The 22458-nt window shown below is 37.3% G+C and overlaps 1 protein-coding gene across 9 annotated transcripts in view; it reads left to right on the top strand.

Moving 5' to 3' along the window:
• Positions 1 to 22458, top strand: part of LOC134675590 (filamin-A) — a 104380-nt gene that overhangs the window by 58413 nt on the left and 23509 nt on the right. For 4 of the 9 annotated variants that reach the window (XM_063533896.1, XM_063533895.1, XM_063533894.1 and 1 more), the window contains 6 exons: positions 17604 to 17744; positions 18325 to 18441; positions 18613 to 18665; positions 18906 to 19031; positions 21219 to 21332; positions 21977 to 22165. In XM_063533896.1, the coding sequence (XP_063389966.1) occupies positions 17615 to 17744; positions 18325 to 18441; positions 18613 to 18665; positions 18906 to 19031; positions 21219 to 21332; positions 21977 to 22165 (729 nt within the window). In that variant the 5' untranslated portion in view covers positions 17604 to 17614. Of the gene's footprint in view, positions 1 to 5661; positions 5752 to 16638; positions 16995 to 17585; positions 17745 to 18324; positions 18495 to 18612; positions 18666 to 18905; positions 19032 to 21218; positions 21333 to 21976; positions 22166 to 22458 lie in introns of those variants that run through there. The other 5 variants (XM_063533897.1, XM_063533891.1, XM_063533890.1 and 2 more) reach the window with 5 other exon arrangements.

Below are 22458 nucleotides of genomic sequence, written 5' to 3'. Positions count from 1 at the left end.
TGAGAAAATGCGAAATATAATATTAATTAATAGTAATTAATAATTTTAGGTTGCTTTGGTTTTATCCAAATTGAACCGGCCATATTTACGTGATGTTACTAACCTAGTATTAGAGTCAGACCGTAAAAAGTCTGCAGCGATTATGATAGCCCACGCAGTGCAAGTGTCATTTTATACGTCAAACTTCTATGAAATTATGACGTATAAATAGCACTTACGCTGCGTGGGCTATAAAATCTGCTGCAGACTTTTATTGGTGCGACTATAAATATATTTTTAACCCATACGTTAAAAAATTACCTATTCGAAGCACGATAAATAATGTCTATTTACTAAAGGTGCATCCATACTATACCGCGGTTTACTTTTGTGGAGCAATTCTGCAACGCACTGCAGAGTCTGGATGCACTTTATGCCTATGCCAGGTAGGGACTTGGCGTTGGTATTAGGACACATTTTTTTTTTTTTTTTTTTATTAGCCTATCAGTGTGTCCTACTGCTGGGCAAAGGCCTCCCCTCTTTCCCGCCACTTGTCTCTGTCCAATGCACACTCCCGCCACTCCACACAGAATGTATCTAGGTAGGACACATTATGGTATCCTAAAAATCTAGAAGGCTAGAATATTTTTGGAAAGCCTATCGTAGTTTAATACACTTAGTTTATTAAAGTGAGGGTGTTTCGAATTGGCTCCCCGATGTAGAAGCGGCAAAATATATGTTACCAAATATGATCATATTCCGTGTCCAAAGATGTCCAACTTAAAAATATATCAAAGACTAAACACCTGTGAGATAAAATCACGAAATAAATCACCCATAAATTCCGCCCTAAAATCATAAAAATCAAGGGCAATGTCCAAAAAATAACCTCATTTCTTAAACCGTTTACACAAAAACGTCATAACGATCTATGATGCTTAAAAATATAAGTCATTTCTGCGCTAAGCCGATATATAAAATCTTTATATCGCTAAAAGCTGATATTTCATGAAATTGGAAGGTGGTTATATCGTTTTAGTTCTAAAGTTCTTTGCTGGAGTATGACGCATATATTTAGTGCCAGCAGGTGCTTGCTTTTAAATATAAATGTTGCTCGCGAACTTGATAGATCTGGCTATTTGGCTGGAGTCCCCTAATTCGAGGATGGTTGGCGATGTTACGGTTATTAAGATGTGTTTTAAAATTCACCACATCGTTTGTTTTATCCTGTCAGCAAGCCTATGATAGCCGAGCTTTAAAAAGAGTACATAGTAAGCTCGGTTCTTCATACAAACGTAGTTACGCTCGCGCTCTCATCTTAAAACGACTTGCTAGATTGTTCTGTGAAACTTTGTACCTACTTACAATAGGATAAGGTATAAGTATTCTATGCCTGTAGTTTATATAGTTTCAAGTAGTTTATATACCAAAAATACAGCGAATTTAAGTTTTTCATGCTTAATTTCGTCGGGTGATAAGCAAAAGTCACTAACTAACACCATTGAAATTATTGGACAATAAACCATGTTACAAGTGTAACAAAGTGCATTGTTATTTTAATTTTTTAATAGTACTTAGTGACTTTTGCTTGTCACCCGACGATTTGTTTTTGCTCTATTTCGTTTGTTTTAAAAGGTAGTATAAACGATATACAGGGATAGGGTATCTCATGTCATTGTATGTGCAAAGTTTCATTACAATCCAACACGTAGTTTTAAAATGAGAATGAAAACTCCCTTTGTATGGGAAGGAGAAATTCGGCTGAGTTTGATGCGGACTCCTAAAGCCAGGAAATTAGAAAGGAACAAAAGATATGGCGCGCCGCGCGAAACTCATAAATTAATCTCACACGTCTCTTATCGCAATAACTTTTTAGCCATTCTATCACCCAAAAAAACCGAGATGCCATTGATCAGACGCCAGCAGCATGCACCATTTGCTGGCACTTCCTTTTCTCATTACAAAATGTAAAAAATACAGTTTATGTAACACTCAGACACACGTCTGTCATTTCCTTTGGATTGTGGTGACGTGTCTAGATTTTTTGAGCTTTATTTTAGACTTCACATAATACACCTTTGAATTTCTTCGCGGATGTATGAAGTTTTAATAACAAAACTTCCGTGAGACTCGGACATATTAAATATATTAAGAACGGGTCACTCACGCATTTTAAGTCGAAAAACGCTCGACATGTTTCACCCCGTACCGAGGATTGTCATCAGGAGCTTCCGTTTACCGTAAATACGTGAGTGACCCGCTTTTAATATATTTAATATGTCGGATGTATGAAGGTTTCCTCACGTTTTCTTTCACCAAAAAACTAGTGGTAAATATCAAATCATATTCCGTTCATAAATTGCGAAAATCTCATTGATAGGAGCCAGGATTTAGAACCCGCGACCTCCGGATTGAAAGTCGGACGTCAGATCCACTCGGCCGCCTAGTCCATGTGAGGTCCCCAACCTGCATTAGACCAGTGTGGGGACTATAGCCCAAACCCTCTAGCACATGATAGGAGGCCTGTGCCCAGCATATATTTTAGACCAGCGGTCGGCAACCTTTTAGCAGCCTGAAGTGCCACATAAGAGTTAACGAAGATGACGCGGGCCGCATTTTGGTAATATTTGTGACTTTAGCAAACATTGTCGTTCTTGAGTATTACCTACATACCAAATAGTCAGGGAGGTTCGTGGGCCGCAAGCGAGAGGTTGGCGGGTCGCATGCGGCCCGCGGGCCGCTGGTTGCCGACCGCTGTTTTAGACTATAGCCAAGCAGTTCTTTAACTAGGCAGACAATCCATATTACGAAAGTTATCATAGTCAGAATTAAGTACTCGTAGAGAGTATAGGTAGACCCAGCCAGCTAGCTAAATAAAAGATTCAGAGAAAGAGTCTCTTTCTGTCGCGTCGTACGAGGGCAGTGGTGTAGCTAGGCATGGGGCCTTCGCCCACGGCCTCACACTTAGGGGGGCCTCGCAAAACCAGCCTTTTTACCTTGGATTACATTGAAAAGGGCGTCGCAGATGTCGTCCACGCTATGCCACTGCGAGGAAGTTAAAAGGCTGGCCCAGCAAAGAGAAGAGTGGCGATTCGATTACTCCACCGACAAGAGCATAGAATAGAATAGAATATTCTTTATCTGCTTAAAATATGGTACAATGAGTTGGCATAGCTCTTAAATATTGATGATGACGATGAGAAAGTAGAGACATGTTAAAGCGAATGCATATTAGTATTTCTCAATTTGTTACGGCTTTCAGTGGTTTACCACACTGGAGAGATCAAAATACATCGTAAACGTTAAAATCACTGGACTTTCTGGTCGTTAATGTACCTATTTCAGTCTCCAGTAACCAACAACGCTATTTTTCTGTGGGGTAGGTCAACCCAAGATCGAAAGAAAGGTCAGAGACAGTGACGATTTGTGTAAACAAATCATCGAAAAAAAACACGGATGAAAGAAACATTTCAGCAACACAGTCTAATTGTAACTCCACCCACGTATACTACTTCTTTGTGAAAATATATTGTGATTCACTCCGTGGTAGCATAGAATAAACAATACTGTTATATTAATTAAACTAGTATTTTTAGATCACTATTATGATGTTCAGGATTTTTGTTTATGAGTGGAAGCCTTGGCAGTATTTAAAGGTAGGTTGTATTTGTTAACTTTACAATAAATATGCAGAAATATTCGCTGTCAAAGTGCTCTGCTCAACTGTAGGTGTAAGAGACCTATTTTGTGCAATCTCTATGGCCCCATTTATGGAGTACCTTTACTAAGGAATGCAAATCGGTTATTTTTTGGATGGAAATAACCGCGGTTTCGGTTAAAAACCGATTATTTCCATACAAAAAATAACCGATTTGCATTCCCTAACCTTTACCTCTGCTTTTCTTTACCTTACCTTTACTCTCTGACGAATATTTTTTATCATTAATTAGGTATGGATTAACACTAGCACTCGTCTACATAAATTCGTCGCCACACATCACGTCTCCTTAATAAATAACCCACGTGTAAATAAATTGACGGACCGATAAAAAACCTCATAAAATACGTTGCGTATTTCTGGCGCTCGGTATGTCGCGTATGCATGTGCGTCATGTAGGCGCGCCTGATAATTATTAGATAGCTGGATTTACAGTTTTATTTTATATTAAAAAGCACTTATACTGAAAAAGAGGGATGGTCGAAGGCTTACTTTACCTTTAGATACCTCGTTCAAGTATAAAAGTTTAGATTAGATTAGTATTTTTACCTTAGGTCAACAAAAAATCATATGTTTCAGTTACCTATTCGTTTTCTACAAAAATATTTACCTATATGGACATAAAATATTGAATAGGGTTAAGTTACCAAGCATATCTTCGGGCTTCTTTAGAATGCAACCGGAGGATTCTTACTATGAGAAGGACTTCTTAACGGGCAAGAAATCAAAATGTTTTTCAGATATTAATTACTAAATATCTAACAAATACAACACATTTCTTCTCTTCACTGGCAAATTAATTTGCCCCTAAACTCAGTTTAAAATAATTGTCGCTAACCCAAACATGTCACCCATTACGTATTTCCAGCGCGCCGTATAAAAATTATGAAATGTTGTCGATATGGGCCGCCCTGTCGTACCTAAATCTCTTGCGTTGACGCAGCGGTAAAACGCGCGCCTGCGCGCTGACTCACCAAGATAGCTTGCATTAGTTTTATTAATGAATTTATTTTCGTAACTTTTTGCGGCAAGTTTCGTAGTTTTTCATAGGAAATTTGAGAGTTATATACCTAGGTCAAGGAATATTTATTAGATTTTTTTATACCGATGGATATCTAAGCCCTCTCACAAAGTGTTCCTCAAAGTGCTTTTCCGGTTTAGTTTTTAACTTTATTCCAAGTTGAGAATGAGGAAAAATACTTAACATATTTATAGGTATACTGTTAAACTGAAATAATCGTCATATACGAAAGAAAAGGGATCAACGCCAGGATTGAGACTGTCTTCTACATTCACGACAGATGCTTAAGACATAGTAACAAAATATGAATGTATGGTGGAATGTATATCATGTATAATGCCTAATACTTTTCACGACTCTTCTCTTTCCGAACACTCATTTAAGTAGGTACTGTTTTTTAAAGGTCTAAGTTACAGGGGATATTGTATTATTTTTGAATACGGTAGAAAGAGGGTCGCTGTGGTCTAACCAGTTTACGAAATTATCCATATTAATACATGACGTTCCACGGAAAAAGGTACCTTATGGCGCCCGGCGCTTAATACGACGCATAGCGCCGCAATAATATTGGAGCGGCGTTAATAATAGCGTAAGCGTCAACCGCCATAAGGTACCTTTATCCGTGGGACGTCACATATGTTCAATTGAATTAGGTACTGATAGCTTAATGCACCAGGCAGCTAAACGTGAATGAATAAAAATACCTATTCAATCAAATCCAAAAGTAAATAAACAACACGTTTAAAATAGCAACTGGGGTCAACATAACAGGAGAAAAAGGTCATCGAGGTTACTGCCATCGCAAAACATGTTTATCATGCATTAAACCATTCTGCACATTAGGGAAACTTCGCTCATAGCTGTCAGGTGGACTGTCGAACGTTCACGTCAAATAAATATAATATATTCACAGGATATAAATATATTTTTATAAAACCACAGTGCGTAGTTCACAGTCGGTCGCAGCGCGCATCGGCGCACGGTACTGGACTATTCGAAATTCAAATTTTCAAAGTGCCCAGTGACAGTGGCTGTGCGGTATTCTTTTGACGGTTTGTGAAAAAATGGCGGCAGTACGAATTTTTATATTTTACTTTTAATTTTACACTACACAGATTAGTTTTTGAGTTTGTATTTAGTATATGTCGTTCCGGTAAGTTCGTTGCTACGCCGTAGAGCGCTACGCTTCGTAGAGCGGAATGGATTGATGTGATTTATTTCAACTGTAGAGTTTTATTGAATTAGATCTTGTTATTTCGAAATATTTATATTTATAAAATAAATAAAAAAATGATAATAAAAGTTTATTAAAACAATGATTAAAAATGATTTTCTGCTTTTGAGAAATAATTGAACTTACAAGTTTTTAAATAATTATTTTTATCTTAATAATTAGCAGCATACCTGTTGCTATTCACAACGGAGGTAGAGAAGTAAATATAGTAAAAGATTTTTATTAGCATTATGTAAAATATTTGATTTAATTAGAATATGTAATAAATTTCTCAAAATGTTGATAACTGAAAACATACAAGTTTTCGTGAACTAATCGTATAATTATATCCAATAAGCAATATATTATAGTGAAAAACTTTTTGTCGTATCTTATTGTTTCGAAGGCCCTTGCGGACACACTTTGAGCCATCGGGATATTTTATGTCATTCATCGGCCCCTCAAGAACAACCTTGGGCCTACTCATAGTCTAATAAAACATGGTCTTCTCTTCCCAGAGTGACACAAGCCTACGTCACAATAACATGGCCGCTATATAGCGCTATCGCATATTATCATATAGCGCTGTCGCATGATAGCCTTGTGTCAGTTACGTGACCTAGAAAAGACGGGAAGAGAGTACCAGGCGGAGTAAATTATTATACCATGGGCCTACTCAAGAGCTTTATCGTCCATCCCCATGTGTCTGATGATGGAGCTCAAGGCCAGCGCTTTGGATTCCTTGGGTTCCAGATAACCTGCTCCAAAGTCATCCATTCATTCTTTGAGGGCGTGACATTCACACATTAGGGGTTGTGCAAATCATGCGAGGTGTTTTCGGCTACTTTTCGACCCCCCCTCCCCCTTGGTGATATTTGGTGAGGTTTGTGGTTACCTCCCCTCCCCAACATAGTCTCACGTGTATTTTTTTGAATTTTTTCCTTCTGACTGGTCAAGGCCACGCGCTCCAAAACTTCGTAAAATAGACTCGCTATATTGAAGTGCGGAGTGAAGATTTATGCTTAACGAAACCGAGAATAAGTATCTACTCATGTGGTAGGTATTTTTTCTTAGTTTCGTTCCATGTAGAAAACTACACGTGAGGTCTCCTTAATACCCGTGATCTGTCGTGATTTTTTCGTGCCCCCCTCCCCCCTATCGAACCTCGCGTGATTTGCGCACAAGCCTTTAGGTGTATTACTGTCTCTTCCTCTTTTCTTCGCCACACTTCGACAACTGGTGTCGTCAGTGTGTCCCATCGTAGCCAAGACTCCTTTGACCTCATGAGTGTCAAAGGAGTTTTGGCTAAGATGGGACACACTGGAAGTGAACTATAAACGCCCCTGTTATAAATTAGAGTAGTCTTTTGCTATGTTTCCAAGCTTTTTGTAACTTTGTAACTTCTGTAACCTTCTATTTCTATAATCTCATTATAACACTTCTCAAAACACGTTATAAAAACATGTAGCGAGTATTACGTCTAAAAAATTTTATGACTATTTATTGCATATATCATGTCGCGCGTGTTTTCAAAAACATCTGCTCTATTTCAAGCTACTGCGCAGATTTTATTGCGGTTTACACTACACGCATTCGCGGTTTTAATTTGCTATAATTTTTAATGTTATGATATTATGAATATGTGTGGTTGTAAGAAAAGTGATCATCAAAATGAGAAATCTAAATTTTTGAGTATGCATAAAATCAACCTCTTATTCAGCCTTCAAAATTTTTTTCTTCACCAGCAACCCGCCCCGGTTTTCACGCGGGTTAACAACCACACCAACCTTCCTCAAGAATCACTCTATTGAAAGGTGAAAACCGTATGAAAACGCGTTCAGTAGTTTTTGAGTTTATCGCGAACATACAAAAGCACAAACAGACAGACGCGGCGGGGGACTTGTATTTATAAGGTGTAGTGATAATCGAAGTGCTGTCATAATGGTTAAAAAGGTTTTATTTTCATTAATTATACATTGAAGGTGACCACGTAGACAATTGAATCGCTAGTTCGTTACTTAACAAAAAGTTGCAAAAACAGGAAAAAGGTGTGATTTCTTCAACTTTCAGTTTAAGATCGGCCCTGCTCACGTCTGGTGGTCGTGAATCATGCTGTACAAACAAACATTTCAACATAAACCTACAATTCACATTAAACACCATTAAAATGATGAACCGGCGATACAAAGTAAGCCCGATAAATTACCCAGATCTTAATGAAGATGTTATTTCTGGCGGACGCACTAGAATCCTGGATATTTAGGTCCAGTGTTCATATTTCATGGTGTGTTACGAGGACAGATCTCTCAATAATCTTGCTAACGGCGAGTACTAGCACAGACATAATCTCGTAGCCAGAATTATTCACCAGCAGCTTGCTCTCCTATACGGCCTTGTGGACTGCGAAGTGCCATACTACAAGTACTCACCTGCGCCAGTTCTCGAAAATGGTCATGCCACACTCTATTGGGATCGATCTACCATCCCTGACAGGACTATTGTAGCCAATAAGCCTGACATCGTGCTGGTACACCGATCGCAGCCCGGACCGCGCTCGTCGACGTCACCATCCCCCATGATGAGAATCTCGTGAAAGCCAAGAAGGATCCAGCAAGTACCTAGACTTAGCTCACGAGATTACCTACATGTGGGATGTTGACTTGACGATCATCCAGCGACGTGAAGTTGACGCTGTTCAAAGCCTACTGCACGTCGCTGTACACATGCAGCCTGTGGGCCAATTACACGCAAAAAGCATACAGTGCACTCCGCGTCCAATACAACAACGCGTTCCGGGCAGTGATGGGGCTGCCTCGCTACTGTAGCGCCTCGGGCATGTTCGCGGCGGCGCACACGGCGTGTTTTCATACCACGATGCGACTGCGCGCCGCGTCCTTGGTCCAGCGGGTGCGGGCCAGCCCCAACACAGTCCTGGCGATGATCGCGGACAGACTGGACTGTCCTTACATCATGCACTGCTGTGACAGGCATGTAACTAAGACTGGGATAGGATAGGATAAGGACTAATTAATTTGTAGCTTTTAGTGTATTATTTATTGTTTTATTTATTCCAATTTTAATAGTTCAAATTCAATTTTAATTATTGTTTATTAGTATTAATTAATGGGAATTGATAAATGATAACGTTAAACAACTGTACAGTATTTTTAGGAATGACATATTTATTATATAACTGTTAACAACAAATTATGAGCCTTGTAGCTTGAAATAAATGAAATTTTATTTTATTTTTATTTATCATTGTTCCGATAGTCATGTCAGTGAACGGTCTCACAGTATTGACTAAAAATAATATAAATGATTGTGTGAATTATTTGCTTTTGTTGAATATACTTCAAGATAATAATCACAGTACTGTATTTTTTTTATTTAGTTACCATTTGACTGACGTCACGATCAAGTAAGTACCGTTTAGTAAGGGGTGTTGTACGCGTAGAGTACGGTTGTCATTTCTGAATTTTGTATTGCTGCAATGCTATGGGTCCCATAATTTGACTGTCATAACAATCCATCGAGTGATTAATAAAAGCTTGTCATGTAGTCTATTATGTCATCTATATGTCGGCGGCCGATCGTAAGATCAGGCAGATCGTAATGTTCCTGTGTAATGTTTTGACGATAGTATCATTAAACCAATATATAGGCAGGATAGGTTCGTTAGGTTGCTTCAGATGCCCGAAGAATTTCACGATATGCCTGATCTTACGATCGGCCGCCGACATATACATGTATGAATGAAATAAAACTAAATATCATAAGATCGTAGAATCAGTGGAAGCAGGTAAATTGAAGCGAAGATAGACGGGGCTATATCTTGCATCTGCTCTACTTTCCAGAATTATAGCGGCCAAATTCATTTACTTACGCAGTTATTTCTAGTAGATACGAGTCATACGGGGTGGGTTAGTTTTACTATTTGTTTGATTTATTTGTCTAAAATAACTACTTTTTAGGAATTGTTTAAGAATTACTGGCCCGTGACGCTTTAAAACTACCTACCCGTGGAAAATCAGCACGGATATCGTGATTGCATTTTTATCACTTGTCATGTCATGCGTCACTTTCGCACTTACATGTTTGTTAGAACGTGACAGGCATGGTGACAAATGATAAAGAGCCGACCATCTTAGCCCTACAGCACGGATATCGTGGTTGCATTTTTATCACTTGTCATGTCATGCATCACTTTCGCACCTTCATACTTGTTAGAACGTGACAGGCATGGTGACAAATGATAAAAAGGCCAAATTAGCCTTGCAGGACCCCTTTCAAAAAATCAGTAACTATTACCAAAAAGAATAGATAGCATAGAGGGGTACTGTCATAGTAAATTTTGTAGTCACAGTAAATTTACTGCCATCTATCGACACACGACTAAAACTCAAAACGAAAACGTTTAAAATTATCAAAAAAATGTATGTATACCTATGGATAAATATTTTATTATTTTTATATCTTTTTGATCCATGTTCATTCACTGATATCCATGTGTTAAAATTGTTAAATATGAAACGGTGTCGTCACGCCATCTAGCCGAGTATAGACTAAAGGTGTGTGCGGCATCTATCCGAGAATTATTTTTTCCTGATTTCCGAGGCACGTTTTTTCCTTAGACTTTATTCATCTTATACATTATAGAAGTTACATATGTCTTTGCTATTACTCATGAAAGCAAAATAATGTAAATAATCGTACATGATTCATAATTGTTACATATTTGCAGTGATTTATTTTTCAAAAGTGTTTTTCCATAAAAAGACACGTCAAGATTGTTTACCTTTTTTCTAATGCTAAAAAAAACTAACTATAGTACCTACGGTTATTATACGCAGTGTTATTCTCGATCGCAAGAAACAACACGTCTATTAACGAGGATTGGCAATCGCTATAAAAATACGCGATGTAGGTAAACGCACGCGCATATTAAAATAAATAAGCGCATTTAATTATAATTCCGGGGAACCGCAGCTGCCACCGGCTGATGCCAACTCGAGTGAGACCTGGGTAAATGGAATCTTAAGGGTCGCCGATTAGGTATTAAAGGGTTTGCTATTTGAAAGGTCTTTTGACGAAGTAAATACTTTTGAAAATAATCGCTTTGAAAGTCATAGAAAATGTGTTCCCCCCTCAATTGTTTTAACCGGCCTGGTACTTATAAGATAAAGAGGTAAATCTTCAAACTTAAATACGCGATTAGATCCCGTTTTATAATTTAATAATGTGTAAAAATCGTGAAAGTTTAAATCAGTGTCTATTTTTTGTAGGTTAGGCTGTTAGGTGTTTGTTTTATTATAAAAAAATAGACAATTAAGCTATAGCTTAATAAATACTTTCTAAAATTGTTTTGAACATGATCTCGGTTCAGTCATTAATTGGTGTTCTTCCAAAAAAAAACTAAGTGTCACAAAAGCACGCAATTTTTGTATCTTTAGAAAATTTTTGACGTATCTTAAAGTTCGAATTGGGCCGTTTATGTCGGATGAGCGTCATCATGAATTTAAATATGGACGTCTTTTCACCTAACACTTTCACACATAAAAATAAAACGATCATCAAATACATTGGTCCATCACAATAAAACTAAAAGGGTATAAGCGTTATAAAAATACACTCTCTTTGTTTATTTTGTTTACCTACATGTTGCATTGCACCTATCGTCTGCCGTGAACTTGTTTTGTAAACAACGACTTTTGTAAACAACTGACGCAATACTGAACTTTTTAAATTTTTAACATACATATTTTGTACCACATAGGGCCCGAACCGAACGATATGTTTAAGATCTAACCTGTCAAATTTGACATTTGCCCGATTCTGGAGATACTCTTGAACGATTTCCACAGGATATGACTTAGAGATCCAATTCACATCTAATAGATATCTTACTCTATCTAACGTAAAAGTGACATTGGTTGCCCGAATTGCGCTGCAAAAGAGAACTAGTTGATATCTAAACTATAACGTATCTAGAATGGTTCTAGTACGTGTCGTCTCTTGTGAATATCTTGAAGTTCGAATACGGCAGATAATCTAGATGAGCACATAATATTACTTAGTTACTTTAGCTTTGATGTTGACAATTTGGAACCATGTCACAACTAAATCCCACTATTTATGTGAAGCGTTTTGGGTGGCGACGCGCTACAGTTAATTTGACACGGTCCCAAAATATTCTGCTAATGAATTATTGCGCTAATCGTAGGGACCGTCCACATTTTTTGTTTGTAATAATAATATGTACCTATAATAAAGTCGGTAAGTTGTAATGGTGTGGATTCATGGTTTTGTTTTTATTTGACGGTGTGATATATGTTGATTTGATGAAATAGGGTTCGTTAAAAACAAAATTCATTTTGTTGTATGTATTTTTCTCATACTTAATTAGGTATAAAAATATGTATAAATCTATATGTAGTAGGTACACATACAGTAGCACTTAATCACTGTAACGAATTCAAAATAAGGTGTCTTCTGATATTTATATCAGAAATTAAGGCGCGTGTACAGTCGAGATAACAAAATATTTTAAAAAATCCGGCCTAGTGTATATCGAGCCATGCAAAATAATTTTCGCGAAAAGTATTTACTCATTAACCTATATCATCATTCTCCTGCCCTTGTCCCATTCACTTGGGGTCGGCGCAGCATGTCTTTCTCTTCCACACCTCTCTGTCGCCCGTCATTTCATCATTCACTTGCATTCGTTTCATATCATCTCTCACACAGTCCATCCACCTTTTCCTCGGTTTTCCTTTCCTCGTACTTCCCTCCACATTCATTCGTAATACCTTTCTCGTCACATGACTTTCATCCCTCCGCATCACATGCCCGTACCACGCTAGGCGATTTGCCCTTACTTATATTTACCTTACCTACCTACCTTACTCATTAACCTATATATATTTCCTTAATTTATTTCATATTTTTTGTACACGAACCGATATCATGGTCGTATTTTTATCACCTGTCATGTCATGTGTCACTATCGCACTTAAATATTTGTTAAAACGTGAAATGGTGACAAATGATAAAGAGCCGACCATCTTAATTTGCCCTGCAGATGAAAAAGTTACTCGGGTGTTTCGATGCGATTATTTACAAAATAAAACTAAATTCTGATTTAAAAAACTATAATTATACAAGTTGGTTAAAATTAAACAGAACCCTCTTCATAATAACCATAGATCCTCACGTCCGCAGCTGTCCGAATTCTTTCTGTCAGGCCGTCGCGCTGTTCGTCATAATGTTAGCAACTAATATAACGCGGATAATTGCCTCTAAACGCCCATTTGTTTCTATGAGAAATAGTGATTGTTCCATTTGATAAAGTTATAAATAAGAACATTTTCATTTTATTTTTGGTGGCGGAGATACGTGCTGGAACGCAAAATCTAATGTTACCAGATAAACAACGGACCAACTACCGTATTCGAAGTTCAAGATATTCACAAGAGACGACACGTAATATATCCATTCCAGATACGTTATAGTTTAGATATCAACTAGTTCTCTTTTGCAGCGCAATTCCGGCAACCAATGTCACTTTTACGTTAGATAGAGTAAGATATCTATTAGATGTGAATTGGATCTCTAAGTCATATCCTGTGGAAATCGTTCCAGAATCGCGCAAATGTGAAATTTGACAGGTTAGATCTTAAACATATCGTTATCGTATCTTGGTGATGTCTAAAAGATATCTAATAGATGTCTATTTCAAAATCCGAACCAGCCCCAAGTTACTGGTGCACAACACAAAGTGTGGCTAATGAAAGCTGAACCTGAAAATGCGTGAATTTGAATAAATCTGTAGCTGGCTATATTTTATATGATTCATACACTATGAAAATTAATCTAATTTCATCCAGATGTTATAAAATATACCGACGAATTAGTCTACGTTTAGTTTCCAAATCAAAGATTATTTAATCTCAAATGTGATTAAGCTGTAGAAAGTTCTGACATTTTATTTATTACACCTATCATTCCATTTAACATTGTTTCCATTTTTCTTTTCTAGACTTTTAATAAATATCCATGTCTTGTTACCTATAATCATTCGGACATTTAGATTTGACATTTATAAATCTTTTAATGCCTTCCAGTAATTTCTTTGATATTTTAATCTGGAACATGGCATAGGATTTTGGACGTCTACAGACAGGTACTAAATATCCAGTTTTTTTAATGCTTGATATCTGAGACGTGATATAAAATAAAAATAACCGGTTGCGATATTAAAACATTAAGGCGATGGTGGGTTAAAATACTTCAAAAGTTAGTTTGTACATTTTTCGTAATATTTTTGTTCTCTTTCCTCCATACTTAGTATAGTATAGTAGAGAAAGGGGAGATATAACAGGAACTAATTTTATTTATGAAAGAGTTACTTGATTTTTTTTTTGACATTTCTACAGTAACTGATACAGAATTAAATATGATTATGATTTACATTTTCAGGATTTTTTCACATAATTATTTACGATAACGGGACTTAATCGTGTCTTCTCTGAGACCACGGGGACAATGCAGTCCTTGAAACGTAGATATTTTAAAACTTAATCATACCATCTTACGTGAATAAAATACCGGAAATCAGTAGATATCTCCAGTCAATTCAGAATTTATATAAAATTTAGAATGTAAGTTGAATTTAAATTTGTTTATAATTAGGTACTCACCTTAAATTCCGAACACTCCAAAACTATATCTTTCATCACACATCGTTTTCTGTACAAATAAATCTTACATCGAACAATTTTCAGCGGCCAAAGATCCTACTAAAAATACTGAGTCAGTTTTGTTTTGATCGGTTTAAAATATTCTCTTGTCAAAACAAAGTCGACGTTTGACGATCGAATTATAGCCGAATCGATTCTCGCATCGACATGACTCATGATCGATTAATAAATAGGCTAATAATAACAATATATGTCGTAATTAAAAAAAAATTTCGACATTTAGAAACATTTAAATGTTGGATTATGATTTTAAACATCTGAATAGTTGTTTCTCCATTAGGTAACTATTAATTTGATGATAATATAAATTAACACATGTTTTGTGTAACATTTAAGAACTCAGCATAGGAAATTTAGCATACAATACACAGGGAATCAACATAACATGAAATATAGATACCATAAAGTTTTTCGGCTTGATAATATTTACATCTAAATTGCTTAAAAAATGAGACTAAACCTAAAAGGGATACAAATCCTTATTTGGCCTTTAGAAGCCTTCAATATATATATATATATAATTTTGTCGACAGTTAAAACTATCAGTTCAACAAAATTTCGTACTATTCTGAGATAACCTCTATCTCTATCTATAATATCTGTAGGATATTGCAAAATTCCGCTTCTCCAGAATATCCAGCCAATGGCATCCGATGCAAGCGACCTTGATGTCTCTAATTAACTCTAAAACTATGTAATTAGTCCGTATTTTTGGCACAACATTCTCCAACGAAGGAATGACGATAATTCACTGAAACTGCAGAAACTTGCAACGCGCAATAACAGTGCTTTAAATTAATCTGCATTAAGATGTATTGAGCCATCGTTAAAGTGTTTGGAAGTATGCTATAATAATTATTCATTGCTGATAAATGTGAATTGTCTTATGTCAGCTGTAATTAGGCCACTACATTGTAATTAGATTTAAGGTAATGTTCAAAATGTACATAAATCACAATTGTGATTAATGTTATCGCTCGATCGTCAAAATCGCTGCCGAGATAGCGTGGTTCTATATAGCTAAGAGCAATTGTAACGGTAAATGAACCTAGTGTTAGAAAGTAAACAAACGATTTTCACATAAAAAGTTAAACACAAAAAATAATAAAATCGCAAGTAGGTATTTCAATATTTTCAATAGACAAAATCTCAGACTTAATACAAAAGGTAGCTATGGCATAAACCACCAACCAACCGATAAAACCAACCAATAAATAACCTTCAGGAAATATATGTTGACCGTCATAATATCAGTTCCTTAAATTAACTATGCTAATAAAAAATCTGTTCTCCCATTAAATTAACAAGCTCGTCCATATGTTCTCCGATGAAATCATAGAACTATAAAATAATCCAACGACGTTAACTATAAAGTCCTCTTCGATGCAGAGGTCGTGATAAATATGTCGCCGTTGACATGACTGCTGGCCAATTACTTATACCTATTTAAAATTGTTAGTATTTCTATAATATTTTTATAAGCGCTGGAATGCCGCAGTTTCAATATGATTCGTTTAGTTTTTCGATTTAAAGTGGATTGACCCATCTGCAACATTACGTATGTTTTGAAGATTGTCTTTATTTATTTTACATTAGGTTTAAATAATATAAATACATGTTATTTCCATCTTTTAAAAGAATTACTATTGAAAACATAAGCAATTACAATATAGTTTCTTCAAACATCAAAGAGTGCATTAAGAAGTCTACAACATTAAATAATATGTTTTTAAGATTGTCTTTTTTTATTTTAACAATATCGGAACGATTTATACTATAGATGTAATACTTGAGTACCTACATATAACTTGAGTACTTATCAAATTGTATCAAGATTTATTTAATATAGTTTGAAGAAAGCTTGATACTATTTGATAATGATAAGTACGTATTAGTGACGCAGTTTAGCTTTGATCTAATACAATAAAAGATAATGAAGAAATCAATAAATCTTTAACCAAACTATTCAGTTCAGGTGAAAAACTCAACAATGACAATATAAACACACTACTTACACAGACACACTATAATCTGGCAAGTGCAGCGCAAAGCGTGATAACTGATAAATGGCATTTATGAGTGGGCTTTGGAATTCCATCGTCGGAGGGAACGATAAAGAAGTGACTTGGGAGGAAATCTCGCAGTTCTACTTCGATAAGAAGAAGTATTTCTCGGTGTCAGAGTGGGACAAGCAGGAGACGCCGGTGGTGTACGGGGAGGCGCATAAGATCTCCTTCAATAAGGAGCGGCTGGGGTTCACGCCTATGAACTTTGCGTCTATCTACAATATTGATACTAGGAAAGGTTTGTATTGGTTTGTCACTCTACGTACGTGTTTTCACAAACTGTTTACATTATATTTACTTTGGTCACCTTTGGAGACTGCAATTTGTCTTTATCTTTACAAATCATGACACAGAATTAGTTATACAGAATAATAATTACCTTACTTTAAAAAAATTACAGGGACCGGGACCTTATTGGAAATAGATACTGTATTTTAAAAACTACATAGATTTGGTCATGTGGGATAAGAGAAACAGTTTATATTGCACCCTTGGATTCCCCTACAATTTTTTCTCTTGGCCCAACGTTTCTCTTATCCCATCTAACCTTACCTATATTCTGATATTTATAATGTTAGCGCTGCAAATCACCAAATTATATTAGATTGGTACCTATTTGTTTGCTGGCTGTTGTTTTCTGAGCTAATGGCGTGGCACTGGCAGATGGCGCAGTATTAAACGTGTAAAACGCCATCCAAATTTCAGATTAATGTGTTAGCGTATAACGTCCTAACGTATCACGACTTTGTTGAATAATTTGCATAAAAGGGTTTTTGACCTTACCGTCTGATATGCTGCTCTGATGGCTGGCAGAAGAAGAGAATAATAGTAACATTGTTATTTCCAGCGGAAGTCAAGATGCCGAGCGGTCACGTGGACAAGCCAGCGATAGAGGACAACCGTGACGGCACTGTCAGCATCAAGTACGAGCCGCGAGAGGAGGGCGTGCATGAGCTGCTCGTCAAATACAACGGGGAACATGTGCAGGGTAAGATGGTTGGGGATGTGGATGGCTGGGAGGGTGGTGCTGGATGTGGAGGATGGGGATGGATGGGATGGTGGTACATTCTGGAGGACATACCCTTGGCGGAATAGATCCCTTTTATAGGAGGTAAATTTCGAGTTAGGTCACGTTCTGAGGACGTCTCTTTCGACGTAGGTAATTTTCTGAGTTTCTCACTTTTCGAAAGTCATCCTAAGAATGTGACGTACTCCGCATAAAGGAACATAAATGAGCAGCCTATGTCTCTGTCTTAGTCAATAAATTATGTAAGTGAGAAGATAAAGGGTTGAAAAATTATGTATGACGAAAAAAGTCGCATTAGTAAATCGTGTTTATGATTCCGCAATTTAATGCGCTGTACAGTGCAATGTCATTTTTTTTTTTCTCAGTTTGTATTGTACTATTTCTATCATTATCATTATCATTAATTAGCATTGTGTGTATGTTATATAATGTGTACCTATCTACCTACTAGCCAAGTCAGCTTCTTCACGGCACAGTCTTCTGGTAGACTTATATCGATACTACTTATAGTACTCATAAAAATAACATTTATGACTTGCAGGTTCCCCGTACAAATTCCACGTGGACTCCATCCCCTCGGGCTACGTCACGGCCTACGGCCCGGGGCTGGTGGGCGGCGTCAGCGGAGAACCGAGCCAGTTCACCATCAGCACCAAGGGTGCTGGCGCTGGGGGACTGTCCATGGCCGTGGAGGGACCTAGCAAGGCTGAGGTATGTTTAATAATCCACGTGGACTATATATCCATATGCATATCCATACATATCCATATGGACTCCATATCCTCGGCTACGGCCAGGGCATGGCTAGCGGGGGGCCGAGCCAGTAAAGGTGCTGGCGGTGGGGGGCTGTCCATGGCTGTGGAGGGACCTAGCAAGGCTGAGGTATGTTTAATAATCCATATGGACTCCATATCCTCAGCTACGCCAGGGCATGGTTAGCGGGGCCCGACCCAGTTCACCATCAGCAGATCAGCACCAAGGGTGCATATTAAAAAATATCTGAGATTATGAAAGTGTGTTTTATATTCTTAAATGTTCCATATGGGTATTTACTTTACTCATCCCTCCAGACTATTTAGACTTATATACAAAGTATTAAAAACCTATACCTGTATTCAACAGATCACATGCCATGACAACAAAGACGGCACAGTATCTGTCTCGTTCCTACCGACCGCTCCCGGCGAATACAAGGTCTCCGTCAGGTTCGGAGACAAGCACATCAAGGGATCCCCCTTCACTGCTAAGGTAAGCCCCATATGATACTTCCTAAGGCCTCCTATAGTACCTATGTGTACTACCTCTTTTGTTAGATGAAAGGGTCTAGCCGTGTTTGTATGGGGCATCGGCCCCAGAAGCCAAATTGATTGCCGTTTTGCCAATTTATTAGGCCAGATGTAAGATGCTATTTCACCAAAAAAATAACCCTAAAATGCTGCAGGTTTTTGAGAAAATTAAAAAAAAAGAAAATTGGTTTTCATTTTTTTTTATCTAAACTACCAAACCGATTTTTTTGTAACTTATACACATTATGTAAGTAATCTAGATGAATTATTAAAAAAAAAATGGAGTTCCAAATATCCTTATAATTAGTAATATTTTCACTTTTAATTTTTCAAAAAAATTTTTTTTATATTTCTGAAATAGGGACACCCACCAATTTTGGGTATTTTATGTATAAATTAATGTTCTATAACATATATTTTTTTCAAAAATATTCATTTGGCTCAACAGGGTAAAAATACCGTATGTATGTATGTAATGTATGAACAGACACAACCGGGAGAACTCCCGGTCCCATATCGACCACCGCGCCGCTCTGTACGAATTTGAATTTCGAACGTAACAAATTGCTAAAATGGACTATATTATTATTATTGGCTGTATGCGGCTTGGCTGTCGTCGCGTCACGAAATTAAAAAACCGGCCAAGTGCGATTAGGACTCGCGTTTCTAGGGTTCCGTACATAAGTCCGACTCACGCTTGACTGCACATTTCTAATAGGTTTTCCTGTCATCTATAGGTAAAGAACTATTTTGAGTATTTTTTTCAAAATTTTGGACCCAGTAGTTTCGGGGATAAAGAGGGGGGAATGGTCATTTTTTGGCTTTTTTCTTAAATTATTTCAAACCTATGTATTTTAAAATTGTATAAAAATATGTCCATCTTTGGTCACGAATTTACATATGTGTACCAAATTTCGACCTTATTGGTCCAGTAGTTTCCGAGAAAAAAGGCTGTGACAGACGGACAGACAGACGCACGAGTGATCCTATAAGGGCTTACGTTTTCCTCTAAGGACAGCGGGCTTTTTTGTATATAATCAATCGCATATTCTCGAAGCCGTTTGCAGATATTGCTAAGAACGTAGTAATGTAACGATCTTGGAGATTTTGAAAACATTTTGTGTATAATCTCCTTTTTTTCCATTGCATTGATCAATATCAACGCAGCTCATATTAAAACGGAACTTTTTAATGAGTCGCGTTTTCCGCCTTTTTATTTTTTCGTGACGCGACGACAACCAAGCCGCATACAGCCAATAATATAGTCCATTTTAGCAATTTGTTACGTTCGAAATTCAAATTCGTACAGAGCGACGCGGTGGTCGATATGGGACCGGGAGTTCTCCCGGTTGTGTCTGTTCATACATTACATACATACGGTATTTTTACCCTGTTGAGCCAAATTAATATTTTTGAAAAAAATATATGTTATAGAACATTAATTTATACATAAAATACCCAAAATTGGTGGGTGTCCCTATTTCGGAAATATAAAAAAAAAATTTTTGAAAAATTAAAAGTGAAAATATTACTAATTATAAGGATATTTGGAACTCCATTTTTTTTTTAATAATTCATCTAGATTACTTACATAATGTGTATAAGTTACAAAAAAATCGGTTTGGTAGTTTAGATAAAAAAAAATGAAAACCAATTTTCTTTTTTTTTAATTTTCTCAAAAACCTGCAGCATTTTAGGGTTATTTTTTTGGTGAAATTACATCTTACATCTGGCCTAATAAATTGGCAAAACGGCAATCAATTTGGCTTCTGGGGCCGATGCCCCATACAAACACGGCTAGACCCTTTAAATCCTATTCAATTGGAACATAGTCGCTTTTGCTTGGTTTTTTGAAATTTTCCAACAACGCGAATTCGACTCTATAGTTTAACCTTACATGAGCAGGCGTGGCTCACTCCGAGATTTCGTGGCGTTCTACAAGTACATGTGGCCCATACAAATTTTGGTGTCTAGCCATACTAGTTGCCGCACACCGCTACCGGACGCCTGCTCGCGCTTGCGCCACCCAGTGGTCATATCTGTCGTAATAGACGCGTTTTGTTAGAGAGTGAACCTTCCGTACCTAGTACTATCATTTATTCTGTGACATGAGTCATATACTTACGTAAAACTTTTCTGCATTGTACAGGTGACAGGTGAAGGTCGCAAGAGGAACCAGATCTCCGTGGGCAGCTGCAGCGAGGTCACTCTGCCAGGGAAGATCACTGACAACGACATCCGCAGTCTAAACGCTTCTATCCAGGTACATTTGAACTTTAGTTATTAGTTTAGTGCTTGATCCTCATAACTGATTTCTAAAAGAATCATCTTAATTGAATTCCATTTTTTTTTTCATGCTAACCAGTTTAAAGGAATTTAGTAACCATAAGCAAGTAGGTAAGTATTTAAGGAATATACTTAGATGTTTACAATTTAGCACTTAAAAAATTAAAAAAAAGTGATTGGGCCTGAACAGTCACAAAAGATCACAAACAAAGCATTAAAAATCGACTCTTCGAAACACCTACACATTACCTTCACATTTAAACCTTCATACTTACCCAAGAAAATCGTAAGGTGCATGTTAGGCCTCAGACTGAGGCTTAGGGCTCGCCAAAGTATAAGTATATGTCGCTACCGTTCATGTAATTTAGTGAATTCGGAATGTGAATGCATATTGCATAATCATCATCACCATCATCATCAGCATCATCATCATCATCATAACTTAAGAGCTTTGCTCTTGTCGGTATAATTTCTTTCTTGTGTCTTTTAATTTCCTTATACGACGCATTATTTTTTATTTGGCTGAGGCAAGTAATTCTGGGTCTCCCTTCTTCTCTTTTCTTTTCAATCCTGCCTTCCAGGATGTTTAGGAAAAAGTTGCACAACTTTATTCATTTTCAGGCTCCATCAGGCTTGGAAGAGCCCTGCTTCCTGAAACGCCTGCCGTCCGGCAACATCGGCATCAGCTTCACGCCGCGCGAGGCCGGCCAGCACATCGTGTCCGTCAAGAAGATGGGCGTCCACATCCAGAACTCGCCCTTCAACATCACCGTGCAGGACCAGGAGGTTGGAGACGCTAAGAAAGTTAAGGTGAGAGAAACTACTTACCCCTTTATTGATCATCATCATCTTCCTCGCGTTGTCCCAGCATTTTACCCTAGCTCATGGGAGCCTGGCGTCCGCTTGGCAACTAATCCCATAGGCGTAAGCACTAGTTTTTACGAAAGCGACTGCCACCTGACATTCCAACCCAGAGGGTAAACTAGGCCTTATTGGGATTAGTCCGGTTTCCTCACCATGTTTTCCTTCACCGAAAAGCGACTGGTAAATATTAAATGATATTTCGTACATAAGTTCCGAAAAACTCATTGGTACAAACCGGG

The sequence above is a fragment of the Cydia fagiglandana genome, chromosome 22 (genome assembly GCF_963556715.1).
Source record: "Cydia fagiglandana chromosome 22, ilCydFagi1.1, whole genome shotgun sequence".
NCBI classification, from domain to species: domain Eukaryota; kingdom Metazoa; phylum Arthropoda; class Insecta; order Lepidoptera; family Tortricidae; genus Cydia; species Cydia fagiglandana.
Note: the sequence above shows the minus strand (reverse complement) of the source record. Positions and strands in the feature narration are given on the sequence as shown.